The sequence below is a fragment of the Salvia splendens genome, chromosome 1, assembly GCF_004379255.2.
Source record: "Salvia splendens isolate huo1 chromosome 1, SspV2, whole genome shotgun sequence".
In the NCBI taxonomy this organism is placed as follows: Eukaryota; Viridiplantae; Streptophyta; class Magnoliopsida; order Lamiales; family Lamiaceae; genus Salvia; species Salvia splendens.
The window spans coordinates 8,689,921-8,716,412 of NC_056032.1; the positions used below are offsets into that span (position 1 = coordinate 8,689,921).

Here is a 26,492-nt window from a genome sequence, read left to right on the forward strand (position 1 = left end):
TGGTCTGATGAAATAAACATCTTTGACCGGACTAAGCTTGTGTCCTAATTTGGCGAGTTTTATCGCTCGGATCGGACTTTCCGTTGTCCTAATTTGGGGATCGGACTTTCCCCTGTCCTAATTCGGCGAGTTTTATCGCGTGGATCGGACTTTCCCTTGTCCTAATTCAGGCAAGTTTTATCGCGAGAATCGGACTTTTGTTGCAGTTCGTTTCAGACGAAGTGCTTGATTTTTAAGCCGAATTGTGGTCTTGTATCCTCTTTAGAAGCTTGGACTTCACAATCGTTGGCTTATTGCAGCTCGTTTCAGACGAACTGCTTGTTTAAGCTGAATTGTGGTCTTGTATCTTCTGTAGAAGCTTTGACACACAATCGTGGGCTTGTTGCAGCTCGTTTCAGACGAACTGCTTGTTTAAGCTGAATTGTGGTCTTGTATCTTCTGTAGAAGCTTTGACACACAATCGTGGGCTTGTATATGTTCTAAGAAGGGGATCAGCCTTCGAAGAACAAGATACCTCAATAACATTTGTAAGAGACGACACGCACAGAGAGACAAAACACACAGACAAAACGCACAGAGACAAATAAAAGACCAAGCAAACCAAAGAAAGCACATTGACCGAACAGGACTCAAGACTGACTGACCGGACTGTCTCTTACAAATGGAACTTTTTGAGGTTGGAAATGTGCCATGTTCGGGGTACCTGTTCTCCTGACATGTGAGCCAATTTGTAAGACCCTTTGCCGAGGACTTCTGACACCCGATACGGACCTTCCCATGTGGGTTCGAGCTTGCCCAGCTTTTCTGCTCGGCTTACTTCGTTGTTTCTCAAGACGAGATCTCCCACTTGAAATTGCAGCTTCTTCACCCTTTGGTTGTAATACCGGGCTACTTGCTCCTTGTACTTGGCTGCTTTTATGCATGCCAATTCTCTTTTTTCTTCGGCAAGATCTAGCTCGGCTCTCAGTCCGTCGTCATTCATTTCTGAGGAGAAATTTAGAGTTCGGGGACTGGGTACGCCGATCTCCACCGGAATTACGGCTTCAGTGCCGTACACCAGACTGTACGGAGTTTCACCGTTGGAGATTGTGGGTGTAGTTCGGTAGGACCATAGGACTTGAGGGAGATTTTCTACCCATTGTCCTTTGGCTTGTTCTAACCGAGCTTTTAACCCTTTCACCAGGATACGATTTGTTACCTCCGTTTGTCCGTTTGCTTGTGGATGAGAGACCGAAGTGAACCGCTGTTGAATATTCAGCTCTTGGCACCAATTCTTGAACGTCTTGTCGGTGAACTGAGTCCCGTTATCCGAGATGAGGATGTGGGGTATGCCGAATCGGCACACTATGTTCTTCCAGACGAAATCCAATGCCTTCGAGCTCGTTATCGTAGCTAATGGTTCAGCTTCCACCCACTTCGTAAAGTAGTCCACGGCAACGATTAGGAATTTCATTTGCCGAGGAGCTTGAGGAAGTGGTCCCACTATGTCTATGCCCCATTGCATGAAAGGCCAAGGGCTCTGTATAGTGGATAGATCGGTCTGCGGCATCTTTGGGATATTTGCATGGATTTGGCACTTCGGGCAGGTCTTGACGAGCTGCACTGCTTCTTGTACCAAGGTTGGCCAATAATATCCCCATCTCAGAACTTTTTTAGCTAAAGCTCTGGCTCCGATGTGGCTACCGCACGATCCTTCATGAACTTCTCTGAGGATGTAGTCCGTCTCTTCTGGTCCTACGCACCGCAATAATGGCTGGAGGTAAGACTTTCTAAAGAGGACTCCTTCATGAAGTTCGTACCGAAGTGCTCGGCACGTGATCTTCCGAGCTTCTCTCCTATCCTCGGGCAATTGTCCTTGATCCAGATACTGCAAGATCGGCGTCATCCAGTTCGGCGAGCTGGATACTGAATGTACCTCGGCTTCATCAATGCTTCGATGCATTAATTCTTCCGCCTTTGAGCTCGGATCTGAGGCCAACTTACTTAAGGTATCTGCTCGGCTATTTTCCGCTCTGGGAATGCGGATTATCCGAAAATAGGAGAAACTTTGGCTGATGCTTTGCGCTTTGTCCAAATACTCCTTCATTCTCTCGTCACGAGCTTCACTTGTACCCAACATGTGATTTACTATGACTTGTGAATCACAATGGACTTTGAGAGATTTGACGAGCAGACTTTGCGCTAACTGGAGTCCGGCCAGGAGGGCTTCGTACTCGGCTTCATTATTAGTAGTGGGGAATAGGAACCGAAGTGAGTAGGTTACCTCGTGTCCGTCGGGAGCGACAAGTAAAATACCAGCTCCACTTCCCATCTTGTTTGAAGCTCCATCTACGAATCCGCTCCAGCAGTCCGGCGGCTCTACTTCGGATTCCAAGGGCTGTACTAGTTCGGCATTGGCAGAATTCTTCTGTTCGGCAATAACAGGAATTGCTTGATCGAACTTTGCTTCTGCAAGAAAATCTGCCAAGGCTTGTCCCTTGATAGCTTTCCGAGGTAGATACTCGATTGAGTGTTCTCCCAGCTCTATGGCCCATTTGGCGATTCTGCCTGATGCTTCTGGTTTGGTCAAAACTTGCCGAAGAGGCAGATCGGTTAAGACGCATACCTTGTGAGCGTAGAAGTATGGCCGCAGTCTCCTTGCTGCATTTACTAACGCCAGAGCAATTTTTTCCAGAGGTTGATACCTTGTTTCTGGACCTCTTAATGCTCGGCTTGTAAAGTAGATGGGAAACTGCTTTAGGCCTTCTTCTCGTACAAGCACCGCGCTGATGGTTTGATCCGATGCCGCTAAGTATAAGAATATTACTTCGGCTTCGGTTGGAGCAGAGAGAATAGGAAGCTCGGCTAGATAACTTTTGAGCTCGTCAAAGGCCTTTTTCTGCTCGGCTCCCCACTCGAACTTTGGTGCCTTTTTCAACACCTTGAAGAACGGCAGTTGCTTTTCGGCTGCTTGGGAAAGGAATCGATTCAGTGCGGCTAGACATCCGGTTAGCCTTTGTACGTCATGTATGGACTTCGGCATTGCCATGTCCTGAACGACTTGAACTTTTGAGGGGTTTGCCTTGAGTCCGTCTTTTGAAACCCAACAACCCAGAAACTTTCCCGAATCTACCAAAAAGGTACACTTTTGGGGATTAAGTTTGAGGTTGGCTTTCTTGAGCACGTTGAGAGTGGACTTGAGGTTGTCTTCGTACTCCGAAGTGCTTTTGCTTTTGACAACTATGTCGTCGACATACACTTCAACCTGCTTTCCGATTAGGTGCCGAAAAAGCTTGTCTACCATCCTTTGATAAGTGGCTCCGGCATTCTTTAAACCGAATGGCATCTTTTTATAAGCGAAAATGCCGAAATCGGTAATGAAAGCTGTTTTCGGAGCGTCACTCTCATCCATCAACACCTGGTGATATCCTTTGTATAGATCAAGAAAACAGAAAATTTCGAAGCCGATCAAAGCTTCTACTTTTTTATCTATATTCGGAAGGGGATAGCAATCTTTAGGACAGTGCTTGTTTAGATCGGTAAAATCTATGCACATCCGCCATCCTCCTTCCTTTTTCTTGATCATGACAGGATTGGCCACCCACGAAGGATATTTCACCTCGAATAGTACATCCGCTTTTAGTAATTGGCGGACTTCGTCATGGATGACTTGGCTTCTTTCTGCCGCAAAGAGTCTTTGCTTCTGTTTTACTGGCCGGATTGAAGGATCAATATTTAACCGATGAGTGATTACCTCGGGGGGCACTCCGGTCATGTCCAACGAAGACCATGCAAAGACATCTTTGTACTCCTTGAGGAGCTGAATGGTCTTTTCTCGGAGTAGAGGCGTTCCTGCGAAGCCGATCTTGACCGTTCTGGATGGATCGTCATCGTATAACCGAACGGTCATTGAGTTCGGCTCTGAAGCGACTTCGGCCATCTCGCTTGCCTCTGACTCCGGTTGCTGTGATTGCTATGCTTGATGGTGCCGAACTGATTGCTCGGCACTTTTAAGCGCAATCTGCAAACATTCTTTTGCTCTCTTTTGATCACCTCGGATGACCGCTATCCCACCTTTAGTGGGGATCTTGATGGTGAGGTGATAAGTAGAGCAAACGGCCCGAACTGTGTTGAGCCAGTCTCTCCCCAGGATGATGTTGTACGGGGACCGAGCTTTTACCACAAAGAACTCGATCATCGTATTGGAGCTTGTAGGCGCTTTTCCCACCGTGATCGGAAGGCTGATAATACCTTCAGGGCGGGTGTCTTCCTGGGCGAAACTTTTCAGAGGAAGTGGAGCCGGACTGAGCCGAGCTGGATCCACTTCCATTTTATCAAAACATTCTTTAAAAAGAACGCTGACTGACGCTCCTGTATCCACAAATACTCTGTGGATCAGTTTGTTTGCCACTCCGGCTTGAATGACAATAGCGTCTTGGTGAGGAGAGATGGCCGGGACGGGATCGGCATCTGAAAATGTAATCACTTCGTCTTTCTTCAGTCTTTTATGTGTTGGCTCCTCTTGATTGGAACCTCTGCGTTCTGCTTTTAGGGACGACTTAGTCTTCCCGGCAGGGAGAGCATCAATAGTCAGGATTACTCCATCATATTGCGGCTCGTCGTCGTCTTCGGGATCCTCATGCCTTTTCGGATCCTGAGGTTTGCAGTTCGCACCTCTCTGTCTTTTGTTCTTTTTCGGCTGCTTGCTTTGGTATTTTTTTAACGTTCCTGTTTTCACAAGAACATCAATACCTGCAGCCAAATTTCGGCACTCCTCGGTATCATGACCGTGGGCTTGATGGAAGGAGCAATATTGATCCTGAGGTCGCCGCGCGGCTGATTTCGTCATCCGCTTTGGTTTTTCGAACATATCGGAATGTAGTTCGAAAATTTCCGTTCTTGACTTGTTTAATGGTACGAACTGAGCGGGCGGCTTCTCAGGATTGAGCCGTGGCCCCAATCTGCCTTGTACCGGTGCCCTTTGAATTCTTTCAAAAGGAGTTCGGCGAGGAAGCACCTGGCCGCTTTGATCGGGCTTCTTTTTCTCTTCTTGGGATGAGCTGTCTAAAGACCGTTTTCGACGGTCTGCCTCATCCGCACGGGAAAACTGGTCCGCAATGTCCCACATTTCTTGAGCTGTTTGCGGGCCGCACTCCACGAGCTTTCTGTAGAGAGCTCCGGGCAGGATTCCATTTTGGAATGCCGAAATGACAAGTAGATCATTGAGATTATCTACTTGTAGGCATTCCTTATGGAATCTCGTCAGGAAGTCGCTGATCTTTTCGTCGCGACCTTGACGTATAGAAAGCAGCTGAGCCGAGGTAATTCGGACTTCCGCTTTCTGAAAGAACCTCCTATGAAAAGCATCCATTAGATCTCGGTAGGATCGAATGCTGTCCTGAGGAAGGCTGTCGAACCACCTTCTGGCGTTCCCGATGAGCAACTCGGGGAACAGCTTGCACATGTGGACCTCATTGAGACCCTGGTTCGCCATATTATATTGATAGCATCCCAAGAAGTCATGAGGATCCACTAGCCCGTCATAAGTCGTTGACGGTATCCGGTAGTTCCGCGGCAAAGGAGTTCGGATGATATCGTCCGAGAACGGAGTCTTTAATGCTCCGTACATGGCGAACCCGACATCTCTTCGGTACGGAGGAGAAGGAGTTCTCCTGTGATTCCGGTGCCGAGGAGAAACAGGAACATGTCGGGGTTGAGGATTCTTCTTCCTGGAAGACACGGCACTACTGCGGTGGTGACTTTCATGTCTGGATGAGGAAGGAGAATCTACCGTTTTCGTCTTCGGCTGTTGGCTCTTTTGCAGGAAGGTTAAGAACTCCTCCTGCTTCTCCGCCAAGAACAGCTTGACAGCCTCATTCAAATCAGGCTGCTGGGAAGACTCGGTGTGTGGACCTTTTGAGCGGCTTGTTCCTTCACCGTGAGAACTGGATACAGACTTCTCACGAGGCTGCTTTCCAGGCCTATGGGCTGCTGGGTTAGCTTCCTCATGGTCATCACGGACGGAGGCACGGGAGTTGTGCGATCTGGCATGCATTTTTTTTTTGTAGTGGAAAAAGGGTCAAAAATTCGCTTTATCACAGATTTGGTTCTGCGTTTCCCACAGACGGCGCCAGTGATGAATCCGCGAATTTTTGGTGGCAGTAAATGCAGGAAAGTAGAGATCACAACACAGAGATTTACGTGGTTCGATTTACTGAGGTAAATCTACGTCCACGGGAAGAAAAGAGAGCAGAGTTGTATTGCTTGATCTGTTTTCTACAGCTTACAAACACAAGCTTGCTATATGATATTTTCTCTCTAGAGTTGATGATCCCTCTATCGGATCTAAGTTCCGTTTATATATAGAACTGAGATCGTGGCTTGCATCACCACCCTAAGTCGTGGAGGTCACGGAGGTCATGAGATCCTGCATGGCCACTAATTAGGCGGTGGCTTACATCATCAGTAATTATGTCGTGGATGTCGTGGAGAACTGAGAGCCTGCATGGGTCCACCACTAGATAGATCGTGTCTCCCAGTTCGGTATTGCCGAGCAGCTTTTGCCGATGCTGAGAGTAGAGCTTGATGCCGACCTGAGGGCAGAGCTTGATTGGTTGGCTTTTACCGAGCTGTAGGCTGAGGCCGGACTCTTTGGTTGTGCCGAACTGAACTCTTAGCCGAACTCTTTGGTCATGCCGAACTAATACTCTTTCTCGGGCTTTGTGCTGGCTTGTTTATTACGTACTCCATCAGATATTTATGTTGAGAGTGAGAAGATAAATAAAGAATAATACTATTTGTGTAGACCAATCACAATGCTCCAATTTCATGCAGATTTAGGAAAGTTTGGCACATTCATTAGGAATGGAGATGGAGATTCACACGCTACACTCATTCTCACACTTCAGCTTACACTCTCGGTGTCGAACCCTCTCAATCTCACTCGTACACACACTTCTGCCGATCGCCAGCTCTGAACTCGTCTGCATCCCCGTCTCGGTATGTTATACTTTCCCTTTCCTTACCTTTCACATCTGCTGCACAAATGTCATTTTTGAAACCCTGGTTTTGTTAATAACTCATCGGACTTTAATTTTGTTCCTATATTTTGAAAAAAATACTTGACCTCCACTTTGTTCATATCTGTGGGACCCTTCTAATTAATCACTGGTTTTATCAATTAATAGTAACTCCGGGCTTAATTTTCTTCTGTAATTATGGTGTGCGTCAGTGCGTGCTTTCCTTTACTTCCTCGTTCCGTCTCTTAATTAATCCCTTCCCAAACTAATGATGCTATAGACTTAACATAGTAAAAAGTTGACCCCAGTTTTCTTCATATCTGTGACTTTGCCTTTTGACAATTATGTTGAATTGTTGTTTTTCTACTTCAGATTTTGTGTTTTTTTGTCACTAATTAAGAAGCCGATTTCATTTCAATCATTGTGTAGACACACAAGTCATGGCTACACCACTACTGATACTTACTATACTATCTTTGGTTGCGGCCGGAATCGATGCAGGCCACAACGTCACCATCTCTCTGTTGGACTCCGCTATTGCCAGAGGAGCTGGTACATACATACTCACATATATATGTTTTATTCTCAATTGATGCTAATTCATTGCTTAACTATTTGTATAGTCTGTCTAGACGGCACCCCTCCAGCCTATGCTTATAGCCCAGGGTTCGGTGATGGAGTAGACAACTGGCACGTATTCCTAGAGGTGTATGAATATGAACAGTTTTTTTGGATTTTTATCTGTATGTTCATGGCTTTATCATTTACTTCTATTATTGTTAAGTTCATAAGCTTATATGGTAATAAGACTGATAGAAATTCATGGGTTTCATCCTAAAACCAATTGGTGATAGGAGGAGGGGCCCATGAGACTTATATACTAGTTTCAGTTTTATCTTGGCACCGATGTGGGACAGTTATATGTTATATTTTTAGTTTCAATTGCCAACAAAGACTAACAATTTGGAGTTGCAAGGGTGTGGTGTCAGAATGTAGATGACTGCCTCAATAGATGCAGATATCCTTTAGGAAGTAGTGCTAAGCTTATATCGACGAAGAATGGTAGCGTGCCCTTCGAAGGGATGCTCAACAACAATTCCACCTTTAATCCCGGTATATATGTGTAGTTAAATCTAATCAAAATCACAATTTCATTTCTCTAATTTGAAATAGATAACTTAATTCTTGCATATGTATGATTTCAGATTTCTACAATTGGCATATGTTCAAAATCTTCTACTGTGACGGCTCATCTTTCATGTCCAATGTTGAGGATGTAGACACGGTAAGTTTTTAAATTTCTTCCATGTCACCAATAAGCACAATTAGCTATATTTAACCTAACATGCACTCTTTTAAAAACCGGACTGGACGGTTTGACATGAACTAGAAGATTGATGAGTGCGGTTTAGTCCCAATTGTATGTTTTACTCAATTCAATTATAGCTGCATCCTTCACTCAATTGTTCAATTTTTGAAACATTTACACAGAAGCACAACCTGACTTACAGAGGTGCGAGAATATATGATGCCATGATGGAGGAGCTTCTACCAATCGGAATGGGAAATGCTAAAAATGTACGGAGTATGTGTTATTAAGTTATAGTAACTCTTGAATTAATTAACTTCTGGATGTTACTTGATATTAATTTATATTAATTTTGTAGGCTTTATTATCAGGCACTTCGGCAGGTGGATTAGCCACTATTTTACACTGTGATAAGTTTCAATCGTTGTTTCACAAAACAACTAGAGTGAAATTCGTATCTGATACAGGCTTTTTTGTTCATGGGCAAGACTATCTAGATTAATTACCTAATTATCAAAATATTTTTTTATTGAATATATTATTGTAAACTATGTCATTGATTAATTTTGTTTGGCTTACTAGAGAGCTTTTATGGCAGCTGATTGGAGAGAAGCTTTCTTCTTTAGTGTGGTATCAGCACATGCATGCACATGTATGTACTCTGCTTATTTCATTTTACTTTGTTTTATAATCAAGTAGTACTATATATTATTAACACGTGTATTCTTACATTAGTTCCTCACTTTTGCTATATACATATATGAATATGTTACCCACATCATGCACATCCAAATTTAGCCCAATTTTGGTACGAATAAATGATATGCTCGGATTTTGCACTGTTTTAAGGCCTTTATTTGGTCTGTTTTTAATGTCAAAATCACAATTCATGTCCATATTTTGCATATTTTCTCTATTTTGGTATTTTGACGTGTTTTGTGAGATTTGTGCATATTTGATCCTAAAAAGACAGCAAAAAGTCGAAGTTAGAAATTTGGAGCCTTCAAGATGCCCAGCGGTCCGCTGCAACTCATACAACGACCGTTGGGGCCCAACGACCGTTGAGTCAGTAGCGGTCCGCTCCAGAGAAAGTTGTGCTGAAACGAAGAACACGCCAGCTACCGCTCGAAGAGTTTCCAAAGCTACGAGATTATCCATTGCGACCGCTGCAACACTGTGTAGCGACCGCTATCCAAGAGGCAGAGGCTACGGATCAATGTGCAGCCACCGCTGGCCAAGGTGCAGCGGCCCGCTGCGAAAACGAAGCGCACGAATTTTACCTACTTTCTCCCCAAGATTTACCAAACTTAGCCACCTTTTACCTTATTTCATGCTGCTCGAAATTTCCTCTATATATATCCCCTCAAACCTCTTCATTAGGATCTTCTTTTTGCCTTATAATTCTAGAGCATAAAATTGAGAGAGTTCTTCATTGTGCAAGAGGTTGAAGAAGAAATCAAGAGAAGATCAAGGCTACAAGGATTTAACCTTTGAGTTTTATTGCTTTAGTTCTTATGTTCACTTTGTTTTCCCTTCATTTTATGTTTTTAGCTTATTCAATTATGTGTAACTAAACTCATAGGATTTTAGGGATGTGTTAGTAACGACCTTGGTTATACAATTCCGTTTTCTATTTAATATCCATTTTATTTTTACTTCGTTTCTTTCCTAAGTTGTTCCATAATACTTCATGTTTGAGTGACACATTAGGTGATGATTTAATATAACTTGCTACATAATCGTGAGAGGAGGTTGGTGAGTTAGATCTACTTAGTAGATACTACAATTAACTTCCCTTAAACCGGCACTGTTAATTGAGAGTGAAGACTTTTCAAGGGTCTTAGGAGCTTTTAGGAGTTACGGATCTAGGATTGACAACTCTAGTGATAGTAATCTACGCTTGTACCGCATGGACAAAACTTATGTGACTCGTTCTATCGAAGTATAAACTGTGCTAAGGTATTGTAGTTGGAATTTGTATAACCATAACTGTGAACGCACATCCCTGGAATTCTCTTATCTCTCATATTTTATCTCTTTAATTATTTGCAATTAGTTGTTTTGTTACTTTCAAACCGTTTTTAGTTTTCAAAATCCAAAATTCTCTCGGTGTTCCAAATAGTGAAAGAAACTTAGTAGGAGGTAGCCAATCTGTGATTGTTTTCCCTGTGTTCGATATCCGGTACTGACCTTTAGCTATACTATATATACTCTGTATACTTGCAGGTTTATTTAGTGCTAATAAAAAGTGCATCAAGTTTTTGGGGCAGTTGCCGGGGAATATTCTTGCTTTAAGCTGATATTGTAGAAATGTTGATAATACTAATTTAGAGTGTAACATTATTTAATTTTAGTTTTCTTTCTTTTGATGTTTTTGAGGTACTTGAGGAGAGCAAGGAGCGCAACAACGAAGGTGTTCCAATATTACTTTAATTTTCTTTTCTTTTTTTAGGTTTTAATTTTTGTTTTGGGTTTTCTAAAAAAAATTATAATTTTTTTTCTGTTTAGTTTATTTTCATTTTTCTTTGAAAAAAATTACTGGAGCAAGGTCAGCGGTCTGCTGAGTTATTTTCAGCGGCCAGCCGATAGAAGAACGATGAGGACAAACCATCCACAACGGTCCGCTGAACAGCAGTCAGCGACCTCTGAGGCGAGTCAGACACGACATTTTACTTAAGGTATGTTTCCTCTTTTCCTTGTTTCATTCTTTTTCTTTCTAACCCTAACATCCACTTCTCCTCTCTCTTTAAATTCTATATCTCCACATTATTCACACACTCACACTTTAAATTTGCTCACCTACTCAAATTCTTTGGATTCTATCAAATTGTTCTTGTGCTCAACTGTCAACCAATGCAAGGTACATTCTTCTTGTAATTTCTGAGTATTGATCTTGAATCCTTCCATTGAATGACTTTGTTGTTGATATAAATTTTGATAGTTTGAATTGGAGTTTGATGGTAGATGATATACTTGTGATAAATTGTTGAGTTGGATTTGTTGGAATTAATCATTGTTGTGTATCATTGTTGGGTGTGCTTGAATTAGCCTCTTTTTGTGGATGAAATTTGAATACCCTGTTGACTTGATTGTTGATACGCATAGTTCATGTTCATAGCATTGTGATGCTATTTTATCTTGTATGACTTGTGTATATTTTTGAGCTTATATTGTTTTGCATGATCTTGGTCTATTATTGAAAATTCTTGCAAATTATTGGGGGATAGAGATCATAGTGGGGGATGATTTTTGAATCAAGGTAGATTACTTGGTCTTGCATATGATTATTTTTACACCTTGAATTGGTTCGAGTTTAGGGGATTGCCATATATTATGTGTTGTATCATACTACAATTTTTTTCATTCTATGCTCACATTGCGAATTTGTAGGTACAAAGGCATCCGAACAGAATTCCCACGATGGGGGATAAGTCATGAACTTCAAAGAACGTCAAGCTAAAGACGAAAAATAAGCGCTTGTTGGGAGGCAACCCAGCCATTTATTTCCTGTTTTTGCTTAAGTTTTCAAGTACTTTTTGTGTTTAATTTTCGTTTTTGTATTGATTGAATTTTCCCAGGTTCTGGACTCTCCCCAGCGACCGCTGCAGAGCTTGCAGCGGCCCGCTGGGCGCTCACTAGAAAAATTCTGACTCGTCACCAGCGACCACTGGAGGGCCCCCAGCGACCGCTGCCCAATTGCAGTTTTCCAGCCGCAATTTTCAAATTTTTTGAATTTTTGCACCGTCCAGCTCTACGCGAAAATTTCAAGGTATGTTTTCTGTTTTTCTAGTTTACTCACGTCCCTACCGGCTCTACAAACTTATTTTACACTTTGTTGTAAATAAGTTTGGGGGGATGAAGTGGTGGACCGTGAGTTTAGGTTTTAGGTTTTTGTTTTTAGTTTTTGTTTTTGTTTTTAAAACCCGAGGTGAATTGTGTCATGAGCATAACATGAATAACTTAGAAAAATGTATGTTTAGGGACACATTAGACCGAGTTGCCAATGATATTAAGTTCTTTTCATCTTTGATTAAGTATGGCTTGACGTTTTGATATGATGGTTTGGTAAAAAGGTGCATATTTAGTGAATTGCTTATTCGTCTTGAATCATGCTTATACCTTGTGAGATTTGAGCCTAAATTATTTCTTGTGTGATTTATTTGCATGCATGTATATGTTTCTAGAACTTGCTCCTAGTCTGCCTAAGTTTACATTGTGTTTAAGTTGATGAAGGAGGATGTTAGGCCATCTTTTCTTAGCTATTTTTATACCCAAATTTTCGATCCTCTCAAAATTTTCCCTTTGGAGCCAATTTTGAGCCTTTAAGCCTATTCTTTGGAAGCCAAAATAAATGGGGACAATTCCTTGGGTTAGTATAGTTTTTATTATCTTTTGTAAAGGAATTGAAGAGATAAGGAAGAAAGTTATTGAAAGTAGTGTGCTTAAATGTAAAGAAGTGCAAGTTGTGAAATAGTGAAAAAAAAAATGCAAAATGTGTGCTTGATCTAGAAATGATGTTTATGAAAAAGAAAAAGAAAGAAAGGTTGTGAAAAGAAAAATCAAAGGTTTGGAAAGTGAGTTGAAGGAGAAAATAAGTGTTAGAAGTGTCTTAGGTCTTTAGAAAAGTGGAGTCACTTTAAATCTACTTGGGATATTTTTATTTTTGAGTCACTTTTTAGCCAAATATTCCTCACCTACCAAAGAGGCTACATTACAACAAAAAATAAAGACCTTTCGTACTTTTGATGCTTAATCACATCTAGTAGATGAGAGATTAGACTTTGAGCAAGCCTATGGTAAACTTTGCATGATGCATGATTTGAGTGCTATACACATTGTCATTTACACTTTGAGAGTGAGAGGTAAATACACTTCACATCTTTGGAAGTTTGCGACATGTGAGTGTATGAATTCAAGGTGTTTCATGAGTTAGTAATGAAAGTGCACCAATAAGCCTTACTTGATTTGATTGCGTTAATTCATGCTTAATCTATCTTTTCCATAATTTAAGGTAATTATGACGTCTTGTCTTTATGCAATTTGTGCGCCTATTTATGTTTCTTTCTTGTTTTGTTTGAGGACAAACAAATATTCAAGTTTGGGGATATGATACGCTCGGATTTTGCACTATTTTAAGGACATTTTTTGATCTGTTTTGAGTGTCAAAGTTGCATTACATGTCCATTATTTGCATATTTTTATCTATTTTGATATTTTGACGTGTTTTGTGATCAATGTGCAAAATAGAGCTAAAAAGGGCATAAAAAGGTCAAAGTTCGGAAGCTGGAGCAGAAGGCAACCCAGTGGACCACTGGCGCATGCCAGAGGTCGTTGAAAATCACTCCAGAACGTTCTGATTTCTCTCCAGCGCCCGCTGGGCCCATGCCAGCGCTCGCTGGGCATATTCACGCACGACAGTCTCTATTCAAACTCAATTTTCTGGCGATTTTGAAGTCCGATTAGGGCGTGCTATATATTATTCTCTTTGTATTTGAAAGAGCTTCGTGTTGATACCTTGATCATCTCAATCAGAGTTTGGTAGAAAAAGTTATAGCTATTCTACCAAAGTCGCGCAAAGCTGTCAAATGCCGAATTTTAGGCGGAAATTCAAGGAATGAAAGAAGACATTACCTTGTGAAACCAAATCTTTTCCTGAACCTATGGGGCACGAAAATTCAATATTTACTATTGCTTGGGGGAGACTTTTTACCAAGTTTAAATTTTTTTCAAGCCTATAAATACCCTCATAATCTAATTCATAATATTCACTCTTCCATAGCCCCCAAAGGGGAGCCTCCAAGGCTCCTCCCTCTCCACTCCTTAACCTAATTCTTCCATCATTCTTGGAGATTGAAGCAAGACAAGAGGAGCATGAAGACTTCAAGATTCAACCTTGGATTTTGTTTGTTTATTTCATGTCTCGTACTTTAATTATTGTTTTAGTTCATCTGTCTATGGATTACTAAACAATAGAATTTTGAGGTTTGATAGTAATTAATTTTTATGTAGTTCTTTTTATGTTTAATGTTCAGAACTCGTTCCACTTGATTTTTCTTGAACTTTTGTTCGACTAATTGACTGTTACCTTAATTATTGTCAATCTTTGATCGGTGATAGCTTTGATTGGTTTATCTTATATGTTCATACAATAATTGTGACATGAGTATTGATTCATGATAGAGAGAAATCATGGTAAAACTTGAGTCAGATGAACGTAGAACTAATTAGAATAACTAAAGAGTTAGTAAAATCATTATCCTTGAAATTCTTCTATTTGCATAATTCTATCTTCTTTGCTTTTATTGTTTTATTTTATTTATTTTTGCTTAGTTAAACCAAATCTCTTGTTTATCTAGATAGTATATGACGCTTAGTACATGATAGTCAGTTGCAATTATATTCCTCGTGTTCGATATCCCGGTACTGACCTTTAGCTATACTAGATCTACCATGTATACTTGCAGGTATTTTTAGTGCTAATAAAAAGTGCATCAATATAGCATTAGCTGACTTATCTTCATTACTTTTTTAGATAATATAATTAAGTATTCCTCATAATCAATAATCATATTTGTATTTGTAGTGTTTATTTCCCGAAATTTGGTCCCAGATATCAGGTATGGACAATCTTATAACGTAAAAATTATTAATATTCATTAATATCTTTGTTGTCATTAATTATATATTTTTTATTTCCAATCTATCTGTCACAGATATTACAAAATGTGTTCTCTCCGAGTGATACTAGCCCGGGATGGATCAATTGCGCCTATAACTTGATGTTTTGCAATTTGACTGAGAAAAAATCATGAAAGGTATAGACAACATTATTACTTATTTTGACTCAATTTAATAGAATCTATCTCTCATACTAGTTTTTTTGTTTAGATTTTAGGTACACATTCATAAATACGCTGAAAAGTACAATTGCGGATAGCTCCTCGAGGAGAGGCTATTTTGTACATAGCTGCTACCGACATGGCCATATGGAATACAAATGCGGTTCGACATGCTCATCATTGGTTGGAAACGGACTTGCTAATAAAGTAAGTGAAACTATATAAGTATCTGCCACACAAATTGTTTGGCCACACACTACTAATTTAATATTAAGTGTATTTTTCAGATGATAGCACAAGCCGTGGGAGATTGGTATTTCGACCGGAGCGAGTTCCACGAGATGGACATGCTCAACGACTTGCCTCGGAACTGCACTGGCGACGACCGACCTACTTTGGAGAAAAAGTGTTGGGATTATATGCACCATTAGACGCCATGAATTGATAGCATGTTGACTCAACTTATTTTAACACAAGAAATTCCCGCAAGTGTACGGGGCTAATGTCGCACAAAGCAAGCAAGAGTATCGTATCCCACTGAGACAAAATGTGTAAACTCAAGTACCACAGACCGATTTCAACTACTATCTAGACAAAACAAAGGTTTGGCTTTGGTAAATAACTAATGAACATAAGCAAAGTAAAATAAGAGACAAAAGATAAAGTTTCAAATAAGAGAACGAGGTAGAGCTTTGGATCCGACTACAATCCTAAACAACTCAACACCTTTGATTACCCGTTGAAGTCTCTAGGATTAGAAGGACAATCGCTATTCTAGGCTAAGCCCCCTCTCGAGTGCACTCTACCCGTTGATTAACTATTAATACTGAAGTCTCATTCTAATACTTCACAATTAACTCCTATACTCAAAAGATTCAAGTCCTCACCCTAGAATTCCTTCTCTCGAATGCAAATTATCTAGGTGTTGTTCATTCTTTTATCAATCCTAAATAGGTATCTCTCGATTACTCCAAACTAGGTCAATATATCCAATTGGTAGCTAGGCAATTGAATTGAAAGGCACAAGAATGAAACAAAATAATCACAAGAGCATAGGTAATCAAAAACTATTGAATCAATCACAAGTATTCATTGTAGTCTTCACCAAAACTCTACAAAGGATTTAGCTACTCATATCCAACTCAAAAACATAAAAATAATCCATAGTCATTGAATTAAACATGAAAACCAATGAAAATACTCCCAAGAATGGATTGAATGGCAATTCGTCTTCGTCTTCAATCTTGTTGAAGATTGGGACTCCTTGTCTCACAAATCCGCTCTCAAAACCTTCAAGAACTGCAGTTGGGCGTGTATGATGTCTTGAGGTAACAGATGCACCTTCAGAATTTTAACAGAATTTTAACAACTGAAAGTACTGCTGATGGAAGGCAACAGATGCACCTTCAGAATTTTAACACGGCCAATCAGTCCAGACTTGGGTATGTCTGTTTTCCGGTCGAACCTGCTGCATCCAAAATGTCACGCCTCTTTGTAGAAGCAATGGTAATGATTTCTCCTCTGCCTTCAAACCCATCCAGCCACACAAGAAGCTAAAGCATTTGTAACGTATTTTTTATCAGTGTCGAAATCAGACCATTATCCTGTCACAGCTATAAACAATGCAATATGAGCAAGACACCTGATTTAAAGTAGCATCACGCTCTTTCCCACCAGACCCCTTATCAAACCACGTGCTCTTCCAACAGCATCCAGTTCATCGATGAAAATAACAGATGGAGCCTGCAAATGCACGACTCACTCTCATCACATTACTTCCACAAATATGAGCTTTGTGAAAGTAAGAAAACAACAATGCACTGTCTTTGATGGTCATAGACAAAAAGGGGCAACTATTAGGATTAATGAGCAAAGAAAGCAAACATGTTATGATCTCATATCGAACCTATAAGAAATGAATTGGTAAGGCACTCAAGAATGGAACTCCCCCCAAAAACTAGCTCAAAGGTAGAATCATAACAAATTATTAGAATTGAGGAATCGAGTATCAAAAGCATTCCACGTTCTGACTAGTTAACCTATTTGCTTGATCCAAAGAAGTCCAACAATCACCATAATCAGATAAAAGGAATTGAAATCTCACATTGTCCCTTGCATCTTGATAGAGCGCTCGTACACAGGAAGCACCAACTCCCACATATATTTCGACAAACTGAGATGCAGGTACGGAGAAGAAGTTTACACCTGCCTCACCAGCAACAGCTTTGCTAATAATGTCTTCCCCACATAAACCAACTGAAAGTACTGCTGATGGAAGGCAACAAATGCACCTTCAGAATTTTAACACGGCCAATCAGTCCAGGCTTGGGTATGTCTGTTTTCCGGTCGAACCTGCTGCATCCAAAATGTCACGCCTCTTTGTAGAAGCAATGGTAATGATTTCTCCTCTGCCTTCAAACCCATCCAGCCACACAAGAAGCTAAAGCATTTGTAACGTATTTTTTATCAGTGTCGAAATCAGACCATTATCCTGTCACAGCTATAAACAATGCAATATGAGCAAGACACCTGATTTAAAGTAGCATCACGCTCTTTCCCACCAGACCCCTTATCAAACCACGTGCTCTTCCAACAGCATCCAGTTCATCGATGAAAATAACAGATGGAGCCTGCAAATGCACGACTCACTCTCATCACATTACTTCCACAAATATGAGCTTTGTGAAAGTAAGAAAACAACAATGCACTGTCTTTGATGGTCATAGACAAAAAGGGGCAACTATTAGGATTAATGAGCAAAGAAAGCAAACATGTTATGATCTCATATCGAACCTATAAGAAATGAATTGGTAAGGCACTCAAGAATGGAACTCCCCCCAAAAACTAGCTCAAAGGTAGAATCATAACAAATTATTAGAATTGAGGAATCGAGTATCAAAAGCATTCCACGTTCTGACTAGTTAACCTATTTGCTTGATCCAAAGAAGTCCAACAATCACCATAATCAGATAAAAGGAATTGAAATCTCACATTGTCCCTTGCATCTTGATAGAGCGCTCGTACACAGGAAGCACCAACTCCCACATATATTTCGACAAACTGAGATGCAGGTACGGAGAAGAAGTTTACACCTGCCTCACCAGCAACAGCTTTGCTAATAATGTCTTCCCCACTCCTGGAGGGCCACCAAGAAGTATACCACCTGACGTATTCCAACCCAACATCAGGCAACATATATTTCTACTTACTCAACTGAATTGTTGCACAGATCATATATTCTTCACATCTCAGATCCTAATACCTAGTCAATTTTTTTAAATATGAAAGAATCACAACAAGATTAAAAACAGAACTAATCATAAGTTGATGGCACTGAAGCTTCATGATCTGTAACCCCTAGATTCATGTACCTATTGTTAGCAACAAAGGAAGCTCATCAAGAAAGAGTTTTGAAGAAATAAGTTTGCACCAAGACCAAGATAGCTAGTGATGTGCCCACAAGGAAACCACACAACTAAATTTGCTTTTTCATTCACCTATCTGTGATGGCCACATTCCAGACAAAATTCAGAAATTCGAACTTCTTTACTAAATAAACTGGAAAACGAGAACCCATACACATAAGATTACTTCATTATATCATCCTGGCAATTTTATATAGTACTATTGCATCCTAGCTAAAAACAAGTCAAACCAGCCCAAGCATATAACACATTATCAAATCATAGTGATATACTGGAATTGCACATTTAGATAGGTTATTAATCTGAAGCTATATTTACGTACTCATATACAGACCATTGTAGATACATTATATTACTCATCTCATGGCCCATGGACTTTGGGGTAGTAAGGAAAGACCATGATACAGCAAAGATAACTAATTCAAATTGAATTCCCATCTCATCACCATCTGCAAAATCTCCAATTATAACCATGTAATCATTTGTTTGCCTGAAATAAACACAAAAGGAGTAACTACATCTTGCATCCATAATCACAAACCGCACCATGAATTAATATACAGGTTAGGTCATTAGATTATTGTAGAAGCTGCATATTATCGATAATTCCCATCCAAATCGCACAGGACTACAACATAATTTATAAATGAAAAATTCATGAATCCACGCTCCACAAACTCCATCTAAAAATACTACTCCCCCCGTCTCATAGTAGATATCACACTTTGGGATTGACACGAGATTTTAGCAGGTGTTGTTTTGTGAGTTTGGTGAAAACAGAAAATAATATATTTATATTAATGTGATAACGAACTTTTTCCAAAAAAGGAAATGTGACATCTTTTGTGTGACAAACTAAAAAGGAAAGTGTGACATCTACTATGAGACAAGGGGTATATAAATAAGGCCAAAATTCAAGCACAAACATAAAATGTGAGCTAAAATAAAGCCAATACGATTTGAGAAAACATCTCATAGAGCCAAAAAATTAGTGAACGGAAACCCACAAACATGAATCACAGCATCATCTGAACATTTCCAAAAACTTAATAACATACAATAGAACCCATAAGGCCATCCACAACGCTGTCACTTATCCGTCCCTTAAATTGTTATTCATGGGTCCCACTGTACTTTTTTACTTCATCTCTTAACTAAAGGACGGAACATGCAACCCTCCATCTCTTATCCGTCCCTTAAACGTCCCTTAAATTACTATTCATTCAATTTCATTTTTTATTTTTATTTCTAACAAATTCAATTAATAAAAACACACTTCATTATAAATAAAATAAAATTACTAACATAAAATAAAAATACAGCTTAGAATTAAAAAAAACACATAATTAAAATCCTAAAAAATAAAAATTACATAATTTAAAATACAATTTTATAAAAAATAAAAAAACTACTCCGCCGGCGAATCATCCCCCGAAGGCGGTGGAGGTGCACTGAAGCCACCTGGAGGCGGAATACTAAGTTGTCTTACCATAAACTCAATTCAGGCAAGATAGACTTGGTATTGGGGAGGCGTCATGCGGGAAGTGTCTGCCATTGTGGCGGTCATGTACATGGACATTAGGGAGTTCGAGGGTGCCCCCGAGCCCGCCTAGCTTGATTCGGCTCGGCCCCTCCTCCCTCTAGCCGTCTTCGCCCCATTTCTCCCTTGCGGCTGACGGCGCCCACGGGAGGACCTCCGGCATCGTATGTCGTGCCCTCAATCTCCTGCGAGGCAAACTCTTGTGCAGCGTTGTACGAACCACCCTCACTAGACGAGTATTGGCCACCCGTCGTGTGCTTCGTGCGCTTCGAGGTCGAGCCCGAGCTGGACCGGACACCGCCAGCCTACCTTTCCTCGTCTTTGACGACCTCCCAAACATCGACATATTTGAATTGTTTGACGGTGTCGTCGTAGTAGACTCGCAAAGCCGACCTCAGAATGTCGGCTCCCGTGGCTCCGCTTGGGTAATGAGCCGCTTCACTCTTGTAGATGACGCAGATTTTTTTGACCTCTCTGTCGACTCGGTCAAAGTGAGCGCGGAACATCTTATATGTACGGCGGCGGGACCTCTTAGGATTAATCTCGTGGTAGGCCTCGGTGACCTTTTCCCAGAAGCACTTCCGGGGTTGTTGATTCCCGACGAAGGGATCGTACGAGACGTTAATCCAGGCGTTGTACACCGCCAGCGTTTCTTTGGGGCTGTACGGATGCCGGCCTAGATCCTCATCCTCCTCCTCCTCCTCCGCCCTGGAGCTTCCACCGCCTCGGATTCCTCCCCCGCCTAGGCCTCCTCCACTGCCTCAGCTTCCTCCTCCACCTCGGCCTTCTTCCGGAGTGGGTTCAACGGAATAATCCTCTCGAATCTGGGATAATCCCTGCGAATACCTCGGGGTGGAGGGACGGGCGTATGCATCCACATCAAAATGGGGTGGTTGGTACCCCCGGCGTCGACGAACCGGATCCACCACCCAGGACATTGTACATGCCCCCCAGTCGCCGAATGCGTTCATGTCGAACCCGCCGGAGCCGCCACCGCCAGAGTTTCCATCGCCGGACATTTTGTGATGAGAGGTTAGATGAAAATTGGAGAGGAAATGGAGATGATTTGGGAAGAATAGATGTGTATTTGTGTGTGAAATGAGGATGAATTAGGAGTATTTATAGAGTAAAAAAATATAAAAAAAAAGAAAAAAAAAAAGAAAAAACGGTAATATAACAGTAATATTACCGTTTTTCAATTTTTTTAATTCAGATTTAAAAAAATTGATTTATTGCGTTAGCGTGACTATGCCCACTCGCGGGTCGGTGAGTGAGCGTCACGCATGGCGCCGGAGCGCGCCACGTCGCCCTGGCGCGTGGCGAGACGTCTTGCCATCAGTCACGGCGAGACAGAACGTGTGGCGGGCTGGGGACGAGATGGGGCGCTGCAACGCGTCACGCCGCCGTCTCGTCACTTAGTGACGGATTACGGGCCACCCGCGTGACGCGTTGCGGGTGGCCTAAATGAGCAATAACACGACATAATAAATGAAACAGAAAATCTACACGACAAGGATGAGTGACGGGAATTCTGAATGTGGAGGATTTCCCCCAAATGCAGTGAACAAACCAGTGAAACTAATTTTATTTAATATCGGACGGCGGGAGTTTGACGCTAAATTTTAAAATTTCAAACTTTCACGTAATTAAGTATTGAACTACCCTTCAACAAAATATCAAGATACAACGATCAATGGCTAATTTCATCTTTACGCCACTATGTAACCTTTAACCCATATTTAGGAACATTGTCTAAATTTTGAACTGAAATGAGCAAGTCAATTGCTCATGTGATATGATATTTGACTATGTCACAATTGTGGACGGACCTAGGTGGCGTTAGTCGTTGAAGGGTCGATCAAACTCGATTCTCAACTCACTAGGGCGGTAAAATTCAACTAAATTTAGCTTTGGGAGCCGGCGCTGACTTCGAGGTCTAGCAGCTCCTGACTAATCTTTTGAGTTTAAAAGACGACATTAACAACCATTCATCACTTAACCATCTCTTCCATTCGTTATTCATGAGTCTCACTATTTCATTTATTTAATTTAACGTCATACGAGTAGTGTCAACCATTGTAACATTCATCAAATACCCGTTTAAAATATTTAGAATCTAGATTGTAGTGTTCACCAAATATTTAGTTTTTTCATATTATTTTTTAATTAACAAACAAAACCCACTCACTGTGCAACATAGGAATGCCATGTGGCGGGGGCACATGTCCCGCCATCTCGGTCCCTGTCACGACCGCATTTTCTAAGGATAGAAAACACGGTTGATCGCGACTAGGGGAGGGTTAAAGAAGCGGGGAAGAAAGGGAAAAACAATGAAACTCGACCATAGCTCGGAATAAATGGAAATAGCTCGAATAAAATTAGAGTATCTCAACAAACAACTCAAAAAGAACACTATCTCAATAATACCAGAACTCAAAAGAAAAACAACTGCTCAGCGGAAGCTTTCGAGAGAAGGAATATGCCACGTGTGAAGACATGACACATTCTGGACACGTAAATTTCTTCAACGGTCTTGCTCAACACCCACCACGCTCATCACAGTTCAACCTGCACATTTTTTAAAACATATGCAGGGCTGAGTACTTGATGTATCCAGTGAACACGTGCCAAAATAATTTTATAAAATATTGTGTCAGCATTTAGAAGTGAACTCGGGGTTTTACAAAAGACCAAGTCACCAAAATATTTTCTCGCTCAAAAGTATGGCTGCATCCCATTTTTCTCTCTCCTCGTACCATATCTGAACCTCATATGTGTAACGAGAACGTGGCCACATTCTCGATCCCCGGACCGGCCAACTCGAAAGATAGCGCACTATCCCCTCTGTGTACACTAGCTTGAATAGGGACTCACTCCCTAGACAAACCCGAATTCGATTAAACTCAACTTCTAGAAGGGACTCACTCCCCACTAGGCCATCTGTTGGTATGCCTTGAATCTGTATAGGATTATGTTTCCTAATTAGAATAGGATTATGTTTCCTAGGCCCAGTCTGTCTCATGTGTGCCTATTTATATGGGAGTAGAGTACATAATTCTATAATCTGAAATATGTAGCCATGTAATCTGTAGCCACAATCCGGAAAGCAATCTGAATACAACTTGTTCTCCGTTTCTGTTGTGGACGTAGCCAACACAACGTTGGTGAACCACGTAAATTCTGTGTCTCTTTACGTTTCTGTTATCTCGATTACACAATTGCTCTATTCTGTCACAACAAACTGGTATCAGAGCCTGGTTTTCAAACTAAGGTTTTGAATTCCGCATCTGTTAGGGTTTCTGTGTTAATCTTTCCGCATTCTGAACGTGAAGGTCGACAAATTTATTGGGAGAAATAGTTTCGGTCTATGGCAGATCAAGATACGATCTTTGCTGAAGTAGCAAGGGTTGTGGGTGCCGCTAACTGCAAAAGGAAAGGCGAAAAAGGCAGACGAGAAGGATGACGAGTGGGTAACCCTAGATGAAAAGGCTCACTCGACAATCATGTTGTGCCTGTCTGATGATGTTATCATCGAAGTCGCTGATCAGGAAACTGCGGCTGCCCTCTGGATGAAGTTGGAGAGTTTATAAATGACGAAGTCTCTAACCAATAAGTTGCTCCTGAAGCAACGTTTGTTCCGATTACGCATGCAGGAAGGTACGCCCCTTCGGGGCCGTCTGAAAAATTTGAACAAAATTTTGCTGGATTTGCGTAATGTTGAAGTTAAAGTAGGCTTTAATTCTGTTAGTTTCTTTGTCTGAGTTGTGACTGGGAAAGAAACTTTGTCTCTGGAAGATGTTCGATCTGCTCTCCACATCAGGGAAGATCGGAAACAGGCAGCTAGTTCAGCCACAGAAAGTCAGGCATCGGGATTATCTGCTACGGGTACAGGTCAGAAGAAATCTGGAAAGAAGAAGTCGAAATCAAAAGGGGGATCGAAAGGTTTCCAACCCGGGGACATCTGCAGATATTGTAAAGAATCAGGGCACTGGCAATATGATTGTCCGAAGAAGAAAATGAAAGATGGTAAGAAAGAGGATGCCAATGGTTCAGTAACTGTGGCAGAAGCTGATGACTCAGACTCTGAAGTAAGCTTGGCGCTGGTTGCAGATGACCAGCCACACAGCAACGATGTGTGGATTTTTGACTCAGGAGCATCGTACCATTTGTGTCTGCACAGGGAGTATTTTACTACTTATGAGCAGATAGATGGAGGCAATATCACCATGGCCAACAATGTTGTCTGCAAGGTGGTTGGCATTGGCTCTATTAGAATAAGGACACATGGCGGGGTGTTCTGCACCTTGAACGATGTCAGGCATGTTCCACAGATGACGAAAAATCTTATATCTCTGAGTACCTTTGGCAGTAAGGGATTCGGCTTCAAAGGTGAAGGTTGAGTAATGCATATTATGAAAGGTTCGAAGGTGGTTCTGATAGCCTTGAAACGGGGTACCTTGTATATTCTGAAAGGTTCCATCGTGGGGGATGCAAATTCTGTCAAAGCGTGATTTTGTCTCTGGGCATAAAGTGAAGAATCTGGATTTCTGCGAACACTGTGTTTTTGGGAAGCTTCATCTCAACAAGTTCCCAAAGAAGGCTGTTCATCCGACCAAGGGGACGCTTGACTACATTCACATGGATTGTTGGGGTCCATCACGTGCTGAATCTATTGGAGGTCACAAGTATTTTGTGTCGATGATTGATGATTACTCGAGGATGACTTGGGTGTTCATGATGAAGCATAAAGGTGACGCTTTCAAGAAGTTCAAACAGTGGAAAACCTTGGTGGAAAATCAGACAGGGAAGAAGATCAAGCGACTGAGAACTGATAATGGTTTGGAATTATGTTCGTCTGAGTTCAATAGGTTCTGTAAGAACAAGGGGATTGTTCGCCACCACATTATTAGACATATACCGCAGCAGAATGGTGTGGCAGAACGCATGAATCAGACACTGCTGGAAAGAGCGCGATGTATTCTTTTCCAGGCTGGATTGACTAGGAAGTTTTGGGCAGAAGCAGTAAATACGGCGTGTTGCCTGATCAACCGTGGACCTCACACTGGCACTGACTGCAAAACACCTTATGAGGTATGGTCTGATAAACCTGCAGATTACTCATTGCTGAGAGTTTTTGGAAGTACTGTTTACTATCATGTGAGTGAGGGTAAATTGGAACCAAGAGCTAAGAAGAGTGTATTTGTTGGTTATGGAGAAGCAGTTAAAGGGTATAGAATCTGGTCACCTTCGGAAAATAAAGTTATTCACAATCGGAATGTGGTGTTTGATGAGAATTCTATGCTTAACTCAGTTGTGAAGTCTGTCGGTGTAGAGGATTCTAGTAGTGTTGATAAACAGGTGGAGCTGCAAGTCACTCACAATGAGAGTGAATCACAACTCCAAGGTGGAGAAGATCAACACACTACTGCTGAAACTACTGGTTCTGATATCCATCCGGAGGCTCGTCAAAGAAGCATTGCTATTGACAAAGCTAGGAGGATAGGTGTGAAGCCTCCGCAGAAGTAAGGTTTTGAGGACATGTTGGCATATGCACTACAGGTTGCCAGTGAGGTGGAAGATGAACCATCCACTGCAGAACCATCTACCTACAAGGAAGCTGTTTTGGGCAGTGAGCGTGCTAGATGGCTCGCTGCAATGGGAGAGGAAATGGAATCACTATGGAAAAATCTGGCTTGGGAGCTGGTCAAACGGTCGAAGGGGAGAAATGTTGTTACTTGCAAGTGGATATTATGGAATCACAGATGAGGTTGTTAGATACAAAGTTCGGCCAGTTGCAAGAGGGTTCACGCAGAAGGAAGGGGTTGACTATAATGAGATATTCTCACCAGTGGTTAGACACACTTTCATAAGAGTGTTACTTGCGATAGTTGCACATTATGATTTGGAGCTTGAGCAACTAGATGTGAAGACAACTTTCCTACACGGACTGCTCGAGGAGGATATCTACATGACTCAGCCAAATGGATAATGGTTTAAGCCCAAAATGTAAAGTCCTCTCGGCGAAAGAGCAAAGGAGAAAATTTTCAAGTGCACTTCAAGAACAAAAAAAGTAGAAAAAGTAGGGGTGTTATAGTTCCCACCTCGCCTGCGCTGGCGTCTCAACAGGAAGGGTCACCTGCAACGGAGGTCCGTGTTCGGCTCGTCTCGGAAGGACTGGACCGAGCTCCAATCGGGGGCTACCGTTGCAGGTGCTCTAAATTGAAAGCAAATTTTCTTTTTCAGTTTTTGACTAATTTTGATAAGCAGGCAGAAATAGAAATATGAGTCTATATTTTGTGGATGAATAAAAATATTATTTATAAAAAAATAATTTAATTCGAGAGAATTATATTAAATTAAATTTTGGCATTAGAGATTAGA

At 41.3% G+C, this 26,492-nt stretch overlaps 2 protein-coding genes across 5 annotated transcripts; one reads left to right on the forward strand and one right to left on the reverse strand.

Moving 5' to 3' along the window:
* Positions 1-6,871: 6,871 nt before the first annotated feature.
* LOC121802890 (pectin acetylesterase 11-like) lies at positions 6,872-9,767 on the forward strand. Of its 4 annotated transcripts, none has more exons than XR_006050873.1 (6): positions 6,878-6,978; positions 7,500-7,550; positions 7,622-8,111; positions 8,204-8,283; positions 8,490-8,576; positions 8,890-9,767. XR_006050873.1 is itself a non-coding variant. In XM_042202581.1 (6 exons), exons 3-6 carry the CDS (start codon positions 8,081-8,083, stop codon positions 8,807-8,809), a joined length of 342 nt encoding a protein of 113 aa, XP_042058515.1. In that variant the 5' UTR covers positions 6,878-6,978; positions 7,500-7,550; positions 7,622-8,080; the 3' UTR covers positions 8,810-9,767. The 4 variants fall into 4 exon arrangements, 1 of the variants encoding a protein (XP_042058515.1); XR_006050874.1 differs by having other exon boundaries at positions 8,906-9,767; XM_042202581.1 differs by having other exon boundaries at positions 8,666-9,767.
* Positions 9,768-16,573: 6,806 nt separating this feature from the next.
* On the reverse strand, positions 16,574-18,341 carry LOC121767364 (ATP-dependent zinc metalloprotease FtsH-like). Its single transcript, XM_042163973.1, has 6 exons — positions 18,138-18,341; positions 17,696-17,776; positions 17,499-17,586; positions 17,251-17,411; positions 16,809-16,889; positions 16,574-16,699 (listed from the first exon to the last, which is right to left on the reverse strand). The coding sequence occupies exons 1-6, from the start codon at positions 18,339-18,341 to the stop codon at positions 16,574-16,576; spliced, it is 741 nt and encodes a 246-aa protein (XP_042019907.1).
* Between the last annotated feature and the right edge of the window lie 8,151 nt (positions 18,342-26,492).

Coding starts and splice junctions, on each gene's coding strand:
- LOC121767364 (XM_042163973.1), bottom strand. CDS start 18,341: ATGTTGCCTGATGTTGGGTTGGAATACGTCAGGTGGTATACTTCTTGG. Junction 17,587..17,695: donor GGGGTCTGGTGGGAAAGAGC/GTGATGCTACTT, acceptor CAAATGCTTTAG/CTTCTTGTGTGGCTGGATGG. Junction 16,700..16,808: donor GGGGTCTGGTGGGAAAGAGC/GTGATGCTACTT, acceptor CAAATGCTTTAG/CTTCTTGTGTGGCTGGATGG.
- LOC121802890 (XM_042202581.1), top strand. CDS start 8,081: ATGCTCAACAACAATTCCACCTTTAATCCCG. Junction 8,284..8,489: donor ATGTTGAGGATGTAGACACG/GTAAGTTTTTAA, acceptor ACATTTACACAG/AAGCACAACCTGACTTACAG. Junction 8,577..8,665: donor GAATGGGAAATGCTAAAAAT/GTACGGAGTATG, acceptor TTAATTTTGTAG/GCTTTATTATCAGGCACTTC.